Here is a 14,230-nt window from a genome sequence, read left to right on the forward strand (position 1 = left end):
GATGACACATCAAGCTAGAACAGTTTATCGAATGAAAAATGTATGAAGCCTGTGCAACATTACACCCCGTGACCCCTGCCTTACAAGGGGTCAAAGATTACACAAGTACAGAAACTCTCATGCGATTCATGGAAAGCTTTTAAAAGTCATCGTTTATTTCTCAGCGGTTCAAAACTCACCTCGTCTTTACACTGGAACAAATATTCACTGCCGTCTCCAAGTCTGTGAGAGGGAGAGAAAAGCAGAGTTGGCGTTAGTGTTAGTTAGTGTGGAGCAACGCAAGAGGAACAAGTGTTGTTTTGTTAGTTTTTTAACTAAACTAGTTTCCACAAAACAGATTTTTTCATAAATCTCAGCATCTTGTCTCTAAATTAAAAATGTGTTAATGTGTGTTTCACATTGGCAGCGGGCCTCTTTTAGCAACCATAGCCCCGATTCGCAAAGTTGGAACGCTGTGTGAAACGTTAATGAAATCAGGATGCAATCATTTGCAAACAAAGCTTCAGTTTTACAAAGCATACCTAAGCCCATGTAGTGTTATCCTTTATACAGTCTTGCTTTCTATCAATGTTCCAAGCAGGTGTTTTGGGAGCATTAGACAACTTTCTCAGTCTGTTGTTGATCGCGTCCCAACTTGTTTGTGCGTCAAATTTAGAATACGCTCATATTTACAAAAATCCAAAAAGCTGATGAAGTGAAACAGCATCCCAACTTGACCGGAATCGTGGTTGCATTAGCACAGTGAGAGCAATTAATGCTGCTGATGGTTGTGACAGCGGTCACTTAGCTTAGCTTAGCATACAGACTCAAAACAGGGGGAACCAGCTAGCATTGCTCTGTCCAACAGTAAAAAAAACAAACTCTAAAGCTCATTAATAAACACAGAGAGGACTAAACAGGATTATGGTTTTATGGGTGTTGTGCTTACTTCACAGTGATTCCACAATAATGATAGTAAACTTCACTAACACTTCATTTTTCAGGTCTGGGGATTTAATGGTATGTAGGTGGTCATTACTAAGTGCCATTTTTTTAAATTCTTTTGCAGATGTTTAGGCCGAAATTTAGGCTGCAAAAAAGTCACTTCAATTCTGTGGCCTGCTGAGAGGAAGTGAGAGACTGGTTGGAAATTAAACTGGCATGATTAGTAGAAGTTGGAAACTAGTTGGAACTTTCCTGGAAATGTATTAAAGAAGGACCATTTAACTGTTAATTGGAAAATAGCAGAATACTATAATAAAATAATGTCAGAGTTAGTTTCAATACATTTTGAGGTGATTATTGTGATAATTTGGGGTCATAAAGAACATTTCAAATATGTTACTTAACATGAAACTGTCAGACATGAAAGTATAGCACCTTCCTTGCACAAAATAAATAAAGAAATATAAGAAATAGTCCAGCAAACACATTCCAAACATGTTGAATTTGTCCTTTAACAGTGAGGGTTCTCACCGTAGTTTGCAGACGTGCTTCTTCTTCTTGTAGGTGGTGAGAACCTCCCAGATGGCATTACTTAGAGACAAGGGGTCCTCGCCGTGATACGTCACCGAGTGGCCAAAGCTCTTGGCGTCCTTATAGGCAGAGAGCTGACCCGGCTTCAGCACGCAGTACAAGTTTATCCATGACCTGAGGAGGAGGAGGAGGAGGGAACAATATGGATCAGTTCAGGTAGCTAATCTCTGGCGATAATGCTAAATCAATTTAATTTAATCTCAATTAGAAGGGCCACAACAACATCACTGCCCCATTAAGACTTAATTCAGCTGATTGCTCACTTCTCCAGAACAACTGTAAATAGTTCTGCTCATGTGCGAATAAATCATCTCGGAGCAGCTGGAACACAACCGTTCAATCATCTTAAAATCACACACGTGGCTAAAACGGAGGGCATTAATTTTAACTCGAGAAGCTGTCAGATAATATTTCCTGCTTTTGCTGATGTCTGAGTACCAAACTCTCAGATCACAGAATCTAAAAGAAGACTTAAGATGAGAGTTTTCATTGACGAGATTCATTTTACCTAAGTTCCACATTTTCGAACATTTAGGATGAGATGTTCGTATGTATCTTGTGGTTGTGAGGTTTCTCATACATAAGTAAGTCTGTGATTAATAACACTGCTGCGGGTATTTCCTTGAAACAGCTTACTAAATGTATATTAACTATAACTTAGAGATCCAGTTCTGTTTAACATATGATTTCATGTGCTATCTAAATCAGCAGCAGGGCCTTAAAGAGACAGGCAGCGCTCAGACCGAGGATGAATGGAGGCGCTGCAGCAATGTACTGAATGAGTGAAAAAAACGTTAAAGTGTGTGAAAGTATGGACTTAAAATGAGCAAAATACGGGACATTTAAGACTCACAGCTGGCAAACATGCAACTACAAAATCCCATTTTCTCACTTCGCCACAATCTGCCATCTAAAATGCCTTATTTCTACGTTTTTGCTCCACAGCCTGAATGTGAATACACGCTGTAGTTGAAGAATCCTCAGCCTTTATTTAACACCATTCAGTGCCGCCGTCCTTTCATTTCTTTCCAATCTCGAAACTTGCTTGAGTCCTTTCATCCATCACAAAGAAAATGAACTCTGCATCCATTCTCACTCTATTGCTTTTTTTCTCGGATTGATTTTTAAAAAAGGGCCCGAGTGAAATATGTGCGGCGACGTGAAAAATAATGCACACTTGATGTTCGCTGTGATGGATTAAAGGAGGTAAGCAATTCTTCAGGGGTGCTAATAGATTTTCCCTAACACAGAGAAATTAATGGAGGCAAATGAATGTATGGAAGGGATAGTGGATGGATATAAAGACTACAATGCCGCGGTCCTTTTTCCTGTTGTCTACCTATTCGAAGCCTTCTTCCCTGAGCCCTCCACGTCGTGTTTGCGTCCCAGCATGCCCTCCTGCAGCACCGTCTGGGCCCTGAGGGGCTCCGCGGGCATGGTGGCGGCTCTCTCCGGTTCTTTTGGCATCTCCACTGAGACGGAAGGCTCCAGCTCCAGAGAACCGCTCTCTCTCATTTCCGACACAATGGGAACTGTGGAATCGCCGGCCGTCCCCTCCAGCAGACCTGAAGTGGGCTCAATTGCACCAGAACCAGACTGGAGCAAGAAAAAAAAAATCAAGACAGAAACAGAACGAGGAAGAAGAAACATGGATTTGTTGAATATAGGAGAGCAGAGTGCCAAGAGTGAAATGTATTCTGTTTTAGACCGAGGAAGCTCTCTTAAATAAGAAAATGGCAGAGAACAGAGGCTGATTTCAGTCTCTTAAACAGAGCACCGAGCGTGATAAACTACAGAGGACAGGAGTTAAGTGAGTGCAGCTACTAACCAGAGTCTGTTCCTCAATGGTGTAAAGCTGCGAAGACTCCTCCACAAAGCCGGTGTCTTCTCTCCTGCAGGAAAAGAGGGCAGCATGGGGTCGACTTTTAAAACAGCGGGTGAGGAACAATGAGCTTGTGTGTATGTATAGAGAGAGAGACGTCTGTGCGACTGCATTCAAGTTTGAGATTTGCCGCATTCTGTGTTTATGAATAGGAAATAAAAAAGAGCACCAATCCCACAAGGTGAAGTCAAATGTCACAACGTGCAGTGTCATTCCTATTTAAACCTCAGAATGGGCCATTAAACATACATTTGATACATAATAAACTATGTCAACCTACAGTTTATGTCCCTCTATGTCTAACCTATATATATTCTTATAGATGTGTTGTACACGACGGTCACTACATACCCTTTTTCTCTGATGATGCTGATGATGGAAGTAGCTAAGCGGCCATCTCACTTCCTTCTCATCCCTGCTGAGCATCTGCAGTACCGATTTGGCACGACTGACAGATAAACTGTCTTTCACAAATGATCATGAATGTGTGTGGCGCATTTACAACCACATTCAGTAGCTTTACAACTCATCCGGTCGCTGACAGACGCAAGGAGACAAGTGCTCTGCCGAAATTATGAGTCTGTCAACCCCCGAAACGTAAAATTGACAAGGAAAAACCACCTTCAATAGGCTGCTGAAAATGTCTGGTCCGTTTCCTGGATTTAAAATATGGCCCAATTGAATTTGCAATTGAATAGCCTTGGTCTACTGCATAGAGGAGTTAGAATCATCGGGTATGCTTTTCCACAATGGATTTGTTGACAGTGAGAAACATTTGGGATCACTATCACCAATTAATTCAAATATCTGTGAATATCGGTGCATGTAGAGTGAATGACTGTCTGTCTGTCTGTGTGTGCGTGTGTGTGTGTGTGTGTGTGTGTGTGTGTGTGTGTGTGTGTGTGTGTGTGTATACCTGCTGTCCTTGTCTGAACGCTGGCTGTCTTTAATGAACTGCTCCATGTCTTGTTGCTGGTTCCTCAGCTCCAACAGCTCCAGCTGCAACACATTGGTGAACCCGGAGTCAGTAGCCGTTCTGTTATTTGCTTCTACTTAGAAACGTTACTGCCGTCAGCTGCAGCTATCATGAGTGCATCATACCGTGGTGAGGCGCTCCAGTGCAGAGAAGCGCTCCTCCCACGTGGCGGTGGATTTCTCGAAGGCCTCGTGCCTCTTGAGGAGTTTCTCCACCTCGTCCACAGTGAAGCCCAGGTCCTTGCTGGTCACGTAGGGCTCCTGAGCGATCAGCCAGGCCTCCGCCACCGAGGCGTCCCGTGCAAACTGACACACCTCCAGCACTGAAGAAGAGACAGGGGTCAGTGTGTGAGTTTATATAATATAATGTAGCTTCTGTCTTACAGTCACAATGTTTTTTTTATCAACCTGTCATTTCCTCAATTCAATGGCAGCCATTATTTGAACTAAACTGTTCATACTAAGACTTGTCTTTGTTCTTAAGGTAAGGTACTATGGTTATGTTAAAGTTATAACATTATATAACATATAACATTTTGAAAAAAAAATGTTTTATGTATAATATCTTTTGAAAGTGAGAACATGTCAACAAAGTGAGGACATTTGTACAAAAGTAAGAGCTTTTTTAGAAATCTGAATTTTTCAGAAAATTAGTACATGTGTTGAGAAGGAGGACATTTCTAGAAAGTACAGACATTTTTTTTTAAACTGAGTGCATGTTCTGAAAAGTGATGTTTTAAAATGGGGGGAACATTTGAGAGCTTTTGAAAGAAAGAATATTTTCTACAAGTGAAGACATCTTCTAAAATGGGCACATTTTCACTGAGTGAGGGCGTTTGGGGGTAAGTAAGATTTACATTTAGAAGATTTTTTAAATTAAAGTATGGACATTTTTTTTTTTTAAAGTGAGTGAAAAAGTGACAACGTGGATGGTGGGAAAACGTTGTAAAGTGAGGACATTTTCGCTAAGTGAGGAACATTTCGGGGAAAGTGGTGGACATTTTTGGATAATTATGGACATTTTTATAAAGTGGTGACATTTATGGCTTTTTATCAGCTTTTTCTGTTGCCGTCCATCTCGTATGAAGCAGCACTTTCTCAAGACTGAAACTGGGCAATTATGGAGGTTTATAAAACAGATGTGCACACTGAACACAGTGAATATGGACTTCTATTTTTTTTGTTTAAGAAACCATCTGGTACAAGAGTAAACACTGTCGTAGAACATCTTTGTTTTCATCACACTGTTTTAGAAAGTCAACAAAGATGAGACCGAGTGTTTTGTTTTGGCACTGATCTCTCTAGTGTGCAAAGGTTTGCGCAAATACGAGCCGTCACATCGGTTAGTCATACGTTCCTCTGGCAGTTTAGACCTGCGAACGGAAAAAAGGCATGTACAGGATTTGTTTCTAGGTTCGAGGTTAGCGTGTCGTTACTCACAGAGCCTGAGCCAGTCCCATCTGTCGTCCCACTTGTACATCATCTCCTTCCTTTTCTCCGCCAGCTGAACCAGCTTCTCCTTGATCTGGCACAAGCAGTTATAACAGTGGCAGTCACATATCAGCACTATTAAAACAACTCAGCCCCAAGACTGTCTATTATCCTGCAAGAATTAGTATTGTAAAGTAATTAACCGCACGTTAGATTCAGGCCGGGGTCAATTGCTCATTTAAATTCTTTTGGCTTTTCCATTTCTAATTAGTGTTTGCTTTATAGTCTCCCCGATGAGTGTAAGATGAGTGGGAATTTTTTTTTTTTCTCCCTTTCGCGGCCGATCCAATTGGTTCCATTATGCCAGACAAGAACAATCACTCCCAGAAAAGTAATTAAATCTAATGAAAGCGAAAATCTGAGGCCCAGCTGAGGATGAAAAGGAGCTCGTCGTTGCTGACGGTGGGCCTTACCTCAGCAGAGTCTCGGTGCTTGCGCGTCAGCATGGTCTTGCCGAGGTCCATGCAGTCGGAGTATTTGGCTCCCCGGGCCTCGATCTCCGAGCGGATGTCCTGGTGGTACTTCTGCAGGAGCTCCACGGATGAGACGTCCCTAATGTGGAGGAGGGAAGGAGGGAGGGATGTCGAGTGATGACAGGTAATACAAGAAGTTTTACTACCTCTGTTGGTAGAGACCAGAACTACATGAGCAGGCAGTGAAATATATCTAATAGAAATACACTGTCGATGTGCTCCATAAAGATAAACGGTCTCATGAAGGCATGTGTGTTTATACTTCTGTTTTTTATAAGGTCAAATATTGTTTTTTCCCGAATGAGACAATAAAAAAAATGACTGCAGCCTTTAATAACCTGAATATTCCTCATTAAAGTTATCATGACCTTCATTATGATCAACAAATAAAACTGCCAGAACAGAATCTCCACATTTTATATACGTATTCATTTAGCCTATATTTTGTTGCTCGGTTGAGAAAATCCCACAGCAACAACAACAACAACAACAACAACAACAAACAAACTAAACAGCTAATAAAATGAATGTCTAATTCAGAACTCAATCCCTCGGAGGGCAAGGTTTCAGGTTTGTTTTTCAGCTGTTTGAGGGTTTTGGCCTTGAAGTCTGTAAATGACAGAAATCAATGTTGATACAGTTTGACATTTTATTTGTGTTATTTAGTCATTCATTTGCGCCTTCGACTGTTTGCCCAGTAGATGCCATTCTTCTGTTTTTACTTCCATAGAAATAAAACTGATTTTGAGGCTGCTTTTTGTTTACCAACAAAAACATTCACGTCCAAATGTGTTGCCGACAACTGAAGCTAATGTGAAAAAAGTCAAACACTCAAAGGGAAAAGTTTCAGGCTTGTTTTTCTGCCGTCTGAACGCTTTTCTCTTGAGAAAAGGAGAAACACGGCCTCTTGCAGTTTTGTAATCAATCAACGTTGATTGAGTTTGACATGTTTGGTGTTATTAATTAATGTATTTGAGGCTACATTCTATTACTCCGCAGACATAATTCTACCCTTTTCCCCGTAAATATTGATTTAACTCTTCTAAGCTCTATAGTGTTTTTGTTTTTTTAACCTGCTTAACACATAAAAAAAAAAAACACGTCCCAATTTCTGTTGACAACTTAAATTCATGTAAGTAGTGAAAGTGAAACACTCAGAGGGCGAGGTTTCGCGTTTGTTTGTGTTGTCTAAATGTTTTTGTCCCCTTGTAGTTCGGAAACGGCGGAAGTCAATGTTGATATAGTTTGACATCTTTTGTGTTTAATTAGTTTATCTGAGCCGACATCTTATGACTTAGTAAGCATGTTGGAATTATTGCTGACAGCTTAAAATTCATGTAAACAGAAACACTCCGGGGGCAAGGAGGTCTCAGGTTTGTTTTTCCGGTTGTCTGGATCTCTTTGTAGAAAAAGAAAAGTGTCCCCTTGAACTTTGCCGTTAACATTAAACGTCCTGATTAAACTGAATATCCCTGTCCTCAGTCTGCTCACCTGGGTTTCTCCTGAGTCTCTATCTGCTGGATGATGCTCTCCATCCAGGCCATCAGCTCTCGCACCATGGTGAAGAAGCGGAACTTCTCGGCCGTGTCCACCAGCTGCGCCCTGCGGCCGTCGCAGGCGTCCAGCAGGCCCTTCCAGGCTTCCACCACCTCCCTCTCCGTGGCCTGGATGTTCTCCGCTCTGCTTCCCGCGTACTGAGCGTGAAGACGGGAAGCCGTCTCCTGGAACAGTTGGACCTGGGAGAGGGCGAAGGCGAATCAGGGGTCGAATCAGTCCAGAATTTAAACTTTTGAGCTTCATGTATTCTATAGATCATATGGAAATATTTATTACTACAGCTTTTTTTCTAAATTATGAATTGGTCATTCACCCCAGAGCAAAGAGATGAAGAGGCCGATAATATCAAGCATCCCCCCCTGCTGCACCACCGTTTATGGGTTCTCGCCCCTTGAGAAAACTTCTCACTGTTGCCTAAATATTGCAGCACTCTCCCCCTCCTCCAGACATGAATCATCATAGTCTGCCTCTTGGCCGCTGCCTGCTGTGTTCCCTCGACTGATCCCCTGCGTTATACCTGTTTGCCTAGCGCGGTGATGTCTCTCTCGAAGGCGGCGTGCATTCGGTGGAAGGACTCGGCTTTGCTGAAGTCCTCTCCCACGTCCTCGGGCAGCTCTTTCTGCTTGTCGTGGATCTGAGCCACGAGTTCTTTCCCGTCATCAAAGTACCTTTAAAAAGAAAAGAGGGATTGATCTGTCAGTGTCTTTGGCTTTTTGTGTGTGTGTGACTGTTACATTTATCATCCTGGCAACTACAATCAATGTAAAGTCGTCTTGTTTAGGTTGATTCTGTGTGACGGCGCAGACATTATGCTGCATTACAGGATTAGACGTGTAATCCCAGTGGCAACGGTTCAGGTAATTGGCCGTCTCTCTGCTCCCTGTCTGCCACTTCCACACTGTTTTCCCTTACTTGAGCAGTTCGTAGGACGTGGTGAGGAGCTGAGCGCGGGTGTCGATGAGCTCCAGCAGATCGGCCCAGCTCTCATTGATGCCGTCCTTCCACTCGGCCATGGTCGCTGCCTCGGTGTGGCCGGCTTCGATCAGGTCGTCTATCTTCTGGTTGATCGTGTCCACCCGCTCCTGGCCCAACATCCCCGTCTCCCGCGCAAACTCCCGGAACTTATCCCTCAGAAGCTAAAGGGGAGACATGAATGTGTTTTTAAAGGGTAAGCAAAAAGAGGATTGGAATGTGTCGTGTCTGTAGGGAAGATTTGATTTTGATTTGAAGCTGCACGAGATGATGTGGAGGTAATGAGCCCAAATGGCAACAAGAGGAAACAATTTTTTTGACACACGAGTGCTTAAGCGTTCATCAACACAGATCTCGGGTAACATCAAGAGAAGCAAAAGAATAAAAGCAAAGGCATAACATTGGCAAACCATCCTCTGGTGGTTGCCTTTTGTTGTGCATGAGACGCTTTTATCGCTTCTTCCTCTGTTGAGACTTTTTAGGTCCCGTAATTGTATGAATTCTAGTAAGCAAGCGCACAGAACTCAAGACCCAAAATAACATGAAATCAGTTTAAATAGAAGCACATGAATCACGTAGCTGTGTGTGTCTTTGGGCGACCGTACTGTATTAATCAAACCTTATAAGAAGCAGCTGAGAATATGATGTTTAGAAATGCACACAGTTAAAAAATGTAAAGATTAATGCACACAAGGAGTATAACTGATAATAATAGTACATGAATCACCCAAATCAAAAGCCAGCTAAAGATATAGCTTTAAGGTATACGTTAAAAAGCTCTCACATCCTCAGCTTGGATATAGAAAAAGCTGCCTCCCATAAAGTTTTTGAAACAACAAATAAACTCGTGCCAGAAGACCTGAGGTGGCTCACCCACACGTTCAACTGTTGCAGCAGCAGTGGATGTGACTCACAGCTCACGCAGGCAACAAAGACACTTTAAAACCTTTTTCATCAAAAGCCGCACTCCTTCTCACAGAGTCATAACTCAATAAACATCCGTAAATCCATATAGAAATAATGTAAAAATAACTCCAGAAGATGCCTGGGAATCATCGCGTTTTTAAAGTTTTCTTCAGTATCAAAGCAATCAAGTGAAAGACGTCTTCACTTCTGCGAGTTAATTGAAGTCAGGAATGGCCGCAGGCTTAAATGTAAACAAGCTTAAACAACTCCCTGTCTGAATCCAAATGTCAACCGTCTGGACAAGTGGACTGAGCCCTCGCGGACCTAAGTCCTTGTTATTGTGATGCGTTCGCTGTCACCACGTAAAACCAGCAAATGCGCGATGCTGCAAGGCGATATATACGCTGCTCACAGACAGGCCTATGGACTGGAATAATCAAATGCATTCTGATTACCTCTATAGCCTGTTAACACTATTCTACACATCAAGGTCCGGTGAAGTCTGCAGAACGTCCCCTTGAGGCCTCTCGTAGCGTAGATAAATTGTGATTTCAGACTGCCTCTGACCCCCGGGAAGTCCGACATAGCCACTGCATCACACTCAACATTATAAATCCTGTTAACAGCCCAAAATAATTATGGGAACTGTTTGGTCTGGCCTGTATGTTGAAGCTAGTATTCATCTCTTAATGTCCCTATGTCAGCAAGAAAGAGTCACAAAATTTTTCAGAATGACAGAAAAATATTAATGTGAAATATGAACCCGAAAGTTTAATTCTCAAAGAAAACACCCAGGTTTCTTTTTGGCATCGCGGTCAGTCCAAGATTTGTGTGACTGTTACCGTGACGTGGTCCAGGTCCTGGCCCATCTCCTGGGAGGAGGCCACCACGTCTCTCTCGGCGATCCACTGCTCCAGCTCCTCCACCTCCCGGCTCAGCAGGAAGTGTTGGAAGGTGTGGTCCAGCTTCTTCGCGCGGTCATCCGCCAGCTCCTTCAGCCCGGCGTACTGCTTATCCACCTGGCCCTGCCTCCTGATGATCTCCTCGCTGCGGAGGACGGATGGAAATGAGATGCAGGGAGAATGTGGAAAATGAGAAAAGGGCAAAGAGATTGGATTTAGGTTTGCTCTAGATGCGGCGTGTGATTAGGATTCAGGAATTATCACATTTTACACGCCGGCCTCTCTTATCACCCCAAACCACAACTGACTGGGGCGGGCGTGAGTGAATTAGCATCCTAACAAGGAGTTCAGATGTAATTCTCTCTGTGTGTGCATCAAATTATAAAAGCACGAACCCGTCGGGATGGTCCTCGGCGAACATTTTTTGGGCACGGTCGGATAACTTCTGAATGGAGTCAGAGTAGTCGTCCACGGCCTGCTTGAGGATCATGTGGCGCTTGAGCATCAGCATGGCGCTCTGCTCGTCCTGGACAGATGGAAGAAGAGGGGGATGAGAAAGAATCGGGAGAAAATTAATGCGGAGGAAAAGGGACCAGAGACTGCACATCAAAGCAAAACAAAATACTCCAAATGAGCTCTCAGTAGAGGGTGGCACTTATAAAAACCGTGTCAACTTAATTGAAGAAGCCCCCGACCATGTAATCATGTTAATGCATGCAGTGCCACTTGTTATTTGCACAACATGATATGCCGTGTTCTGATTCAGATAATAAGAGCTGTGTCTCAGTCATCCGCGGCCACTTCCCCCGAGTTAATCAGCCCACCTCGCAGTCTGTCACGAGCGGGGAACTCTGCTCTGCTCCTCACCTTTGCCTTTTCATCAGCGATCATGTACAGCTCCTGCTCGCCTATCCAGGCCTCGGCCTCGTCCGCGTCGTTGTAGTACTGCTGGGCCAAGCTGGAGCCATCCAGCCTCTCCCTGCGCTTGGCCATCTCGTCCTGCAGCCGGGCCCACGCCTCCTCCAGCTCTTTCAGCTGCTCGGCGATGCGCTCTGCCTCCGGCCTGCCCTCTGCGCTGGCGGCCGCCGCCATCCTCCTCCCTCGTTCCAGGACTTCGTCGACGCGGGGCTGATGGCCCTCGATCTCCCTCTGCAAAGTCTGAAGGACAGAGAAGAGGCAGTTATAGAAGGGGATTTCCCCAGAGATGATGTTCAAGTCGCTCCAAACTCCTACTTTTTAAGAAAGCAGTTCATACACTATCAACTCATGTCTATTTTTGTGATATATGGAAACCTGAAGTATTTTGTGAGGTTAGAAACATTTTGTTTTCTTTGCCTTTGCAGTACAATCATAAATCTTCACTGACAGTTGACTTCACAGTTCTGTGTATCTCCACTGAGACAACATCAACAGCTTCTGCAACTTTTCTGATCATCTATTAATCATTTCAGTCCTTTTTCAAGTAAAAACTTGTGAAAACTGGGACGCCCGGTAGCTCAATTGTTGGAGCATGTGCCCCATTTGGAGCGGCTGTGTCCTCATCCAAGCAGCCCAGAGTTTTTGGCCTTTTTTTGTGGCTTTGTTTTGAAAGTGCTGCCAAACATAGACAGGAAACAGGATGAGAGAAAGAGAGAGAGGGGGGGATGACATGCAGCAAAGAGCCAAAGGTCGGATTCTAACTCTCGGCCGCTGCAGGGGGGACACAGCCTCTGTACATGGGGCACACGCTCTACCTTTGCTGCTAGTCTTTGTCATATATAACTGTGCACTGAACCTCTTTTGGTTTAAGACTACTGCAGTATAAGCAGTGTCAAGAAGAAGATGAAGAAGAAGAAGAAACTCTGAGTGGCATTTAATAGACACTAATCCAAACTAGTAAGTGAGAATTTAATGTCAGATTAATCCTTCCCAAAAAGTAGATTTACGGTGACATAACTCTTCTTAAAAACTGGCAAATCCCTTACCTGGTTCTTCTTATGCAGCATTTGCACAGTTTGAAGATTGTGGCCATGTTCTTCTGACATTGCCAGGGGCATCCTCTCCTCGATCCACAGCTGAAGAAGTGAAGACGAAAGAAAAAGAGGAAGAAGATTGTGACAGTGACAAGGGGACTGGTCTCTGTTGGGAAATGGCTTTATCGATCTCACAGAGCATAAAATAAAAAAAATGTAAAGCATCTTTTTGCTATCCTGAATTTTACCGCTCTAAAAAGATCGTCTCTGAAATATCAAACAGTGAAAGTCCTTCTTTAAGCTGTCTCCTCCACCTGATTAAAGTGGATTGAAGCAGTGAAACCAATAAAGGATTAAGGCTTTTTTTTTTTATTATTAAGATTCACCTGAAGAGTCAATTTCATAAAGAGAGCTGGTGGTCTTACTATCATGCATACTAAGTGCACATACTGTAATTGAAAACTTCATTTCCGAGTTAATAAGTTATCATATTCAGGGGATAAAAAAAAAAAAAACATCCTCTGAAGCTCCGGCTTTCATATTTCTAAGAGGTGTTATCTTGCTGTCATTCAAAAGCCAACATTAATCCAGCCCCTTTAAAAAAATCTAACATTCCTTATTCTAATTTTGTGCTATCAATCATTTGGAGAGGGGCAGGGAGTTCGACACTTTAATTTTGCTCTGAAATTGGATCCATGCTCACCAGCTCATCGGCCAGGTCTCTGTAGAACTGATGGACAGCCTTGGCGGCCTCCAGCTTGCCCTTGCGCTGGGCCAACGGGGTAAGGAGCTGCTGGAAGTCCCTCTGCAGGGCCTGCTGCTCGGCCTCGAGCTCCGGCTGGTCCTCCCGCCCGCCGCCGTGCTTCTTGACGGCCTCCTGGAGCTCCTCCAGCTCCCGCGCCCGGTCACGCACCTGGTTCTCTGTCATCTGACGCGGAGAGATATGATTAGAGATAAAGATGGATAGCCTTTCAAGAGCCTAATCATGATGTAGTGGGAGGTGAAACTACCAAAAGTTTCTTTCAGCAACTGATTTCATGAAATTTTCACAAAGCTTTATTCAGCATTAGCAGCTGTTTTGCCCGAGGCTGTTTCTGGTTTTCTTTTTTTTTTTTTTACAACACATTGATCTCATGATTGATATCCCATCGGTAAAATAGTAAAAAAAAAAAGGAGAAAGTAATCAGTTCAAACTTTTTTTATGAACTTATGGTTGTTTTTATGGCAGATTTTAGGGGATGCTGCAGCTCCACCCTGATTGCAAGTGACGTGGTTCCTTGACAAAATCAAGTATTTTCTGTAATACTTTAATGTCAGAGCATATCTGAGCACTCATTCTCTTTTTTACTCAGAAAACCATGTAGAAAAAAAAAAGTGTGTAGACGTGTGGAATAAAAAAAGTTCTGGCAGAAGAAAAAAAGAATTGTAAGGTTCATATTCAAGTGTTTGTTTTTGTAGTACTCATTTTGACCACAAGAGGCTGAAATGCACCACTATCCCATTGTCTAAATGGGATTAAATCATTCATGTTTTTCTTCCTGAAGTAGTTTTGACTTCTCCGTGCTCAAGATACATCTATTGTGTGTTGGCAGCTTATGTAACATT

At 43.2% G+C, this 14,230-nt stretch overlaps 1 protein-coding gene across 2 annotated transcripts in view; it reads right to left on the reverse strand.

Moving 5' to 3' along the window:
- The window catches only part of sptb (spectrin, beta, erythrocytic), a 45,081-nt gene that overhangs the window by 3,153 nt on the left and 27,698 nt on the right, over positions 1-14,230 (reverse strand). For both annotated transcript variants that reach the window (XM_030392102.1, XM_030392101.1), the window contains 16 exons: positions 13,329-13,553; positions 12,638-12,727; positions 11,541-11,831; positions 11,069-11,199; positions 10,614-10,818; positions 8,806-9,029; positions 8,411-8,561; positions 7,828-8,072; positions 6,277-6,415; positions 5,813-5,897; positions 4,499-4,695; positions 4,314-4,396; positions 3,344-3,407; positions 2,855-3,111; positions 1,456-1,629; positions 180-222 (listed from right to left, as the gene is read on the reverse strand). In XM_030392102.1, the coding sequence (XP_030247962.1) occupies positions 180-222; positions 1,456-1,629; positions 2,855-3,111; positions 3,344-3,407; positions 4,314-4,396; positions 4,499-4,695; positions 5,813-5,897; positions 6,277-6,415; positions 7,828-8,072; positions 8,411-8,561; positions 8,806-9,029; positions 10,614-10,818; positions 11,069-11,199; positions 11,541-11,831; positions 12,638-12,727; positions 13,329-13,553 (2,604 nt within the window). The remainder of the gene's footprint in view (positions 1-179; positions 223-1,455; positions 1,630-2,854; positions 3,112-3,343; positions 3,408-4,313; positions 4,397-4,498; positions 4,696-5,812; positions 5,898-6,276; positions 6,416-7,827; positions 8,073-8,410; positions 8,562-8,805; positions 9,030-10,613; positions 10,819-11,068; positions 11,200-11,540; positions 11,832-12,637; positions 12,728-13,328; positions 13,554-14,230) is intronic.

Source organism: Sparus aurata, chromosome 16 (genome assembly GCF_900880675.1).
Source record: "Sparus aurata chromosome 16, fSpaAur1.1, whole genome shotgun sequence".
Classification (NCBI taxonomy): domain Eukaryota; kingdom Metazoa; phylum Chordata; class Actinopteri; order Spariformes; family Sparidae; genus Sparus; species Sparus aurata.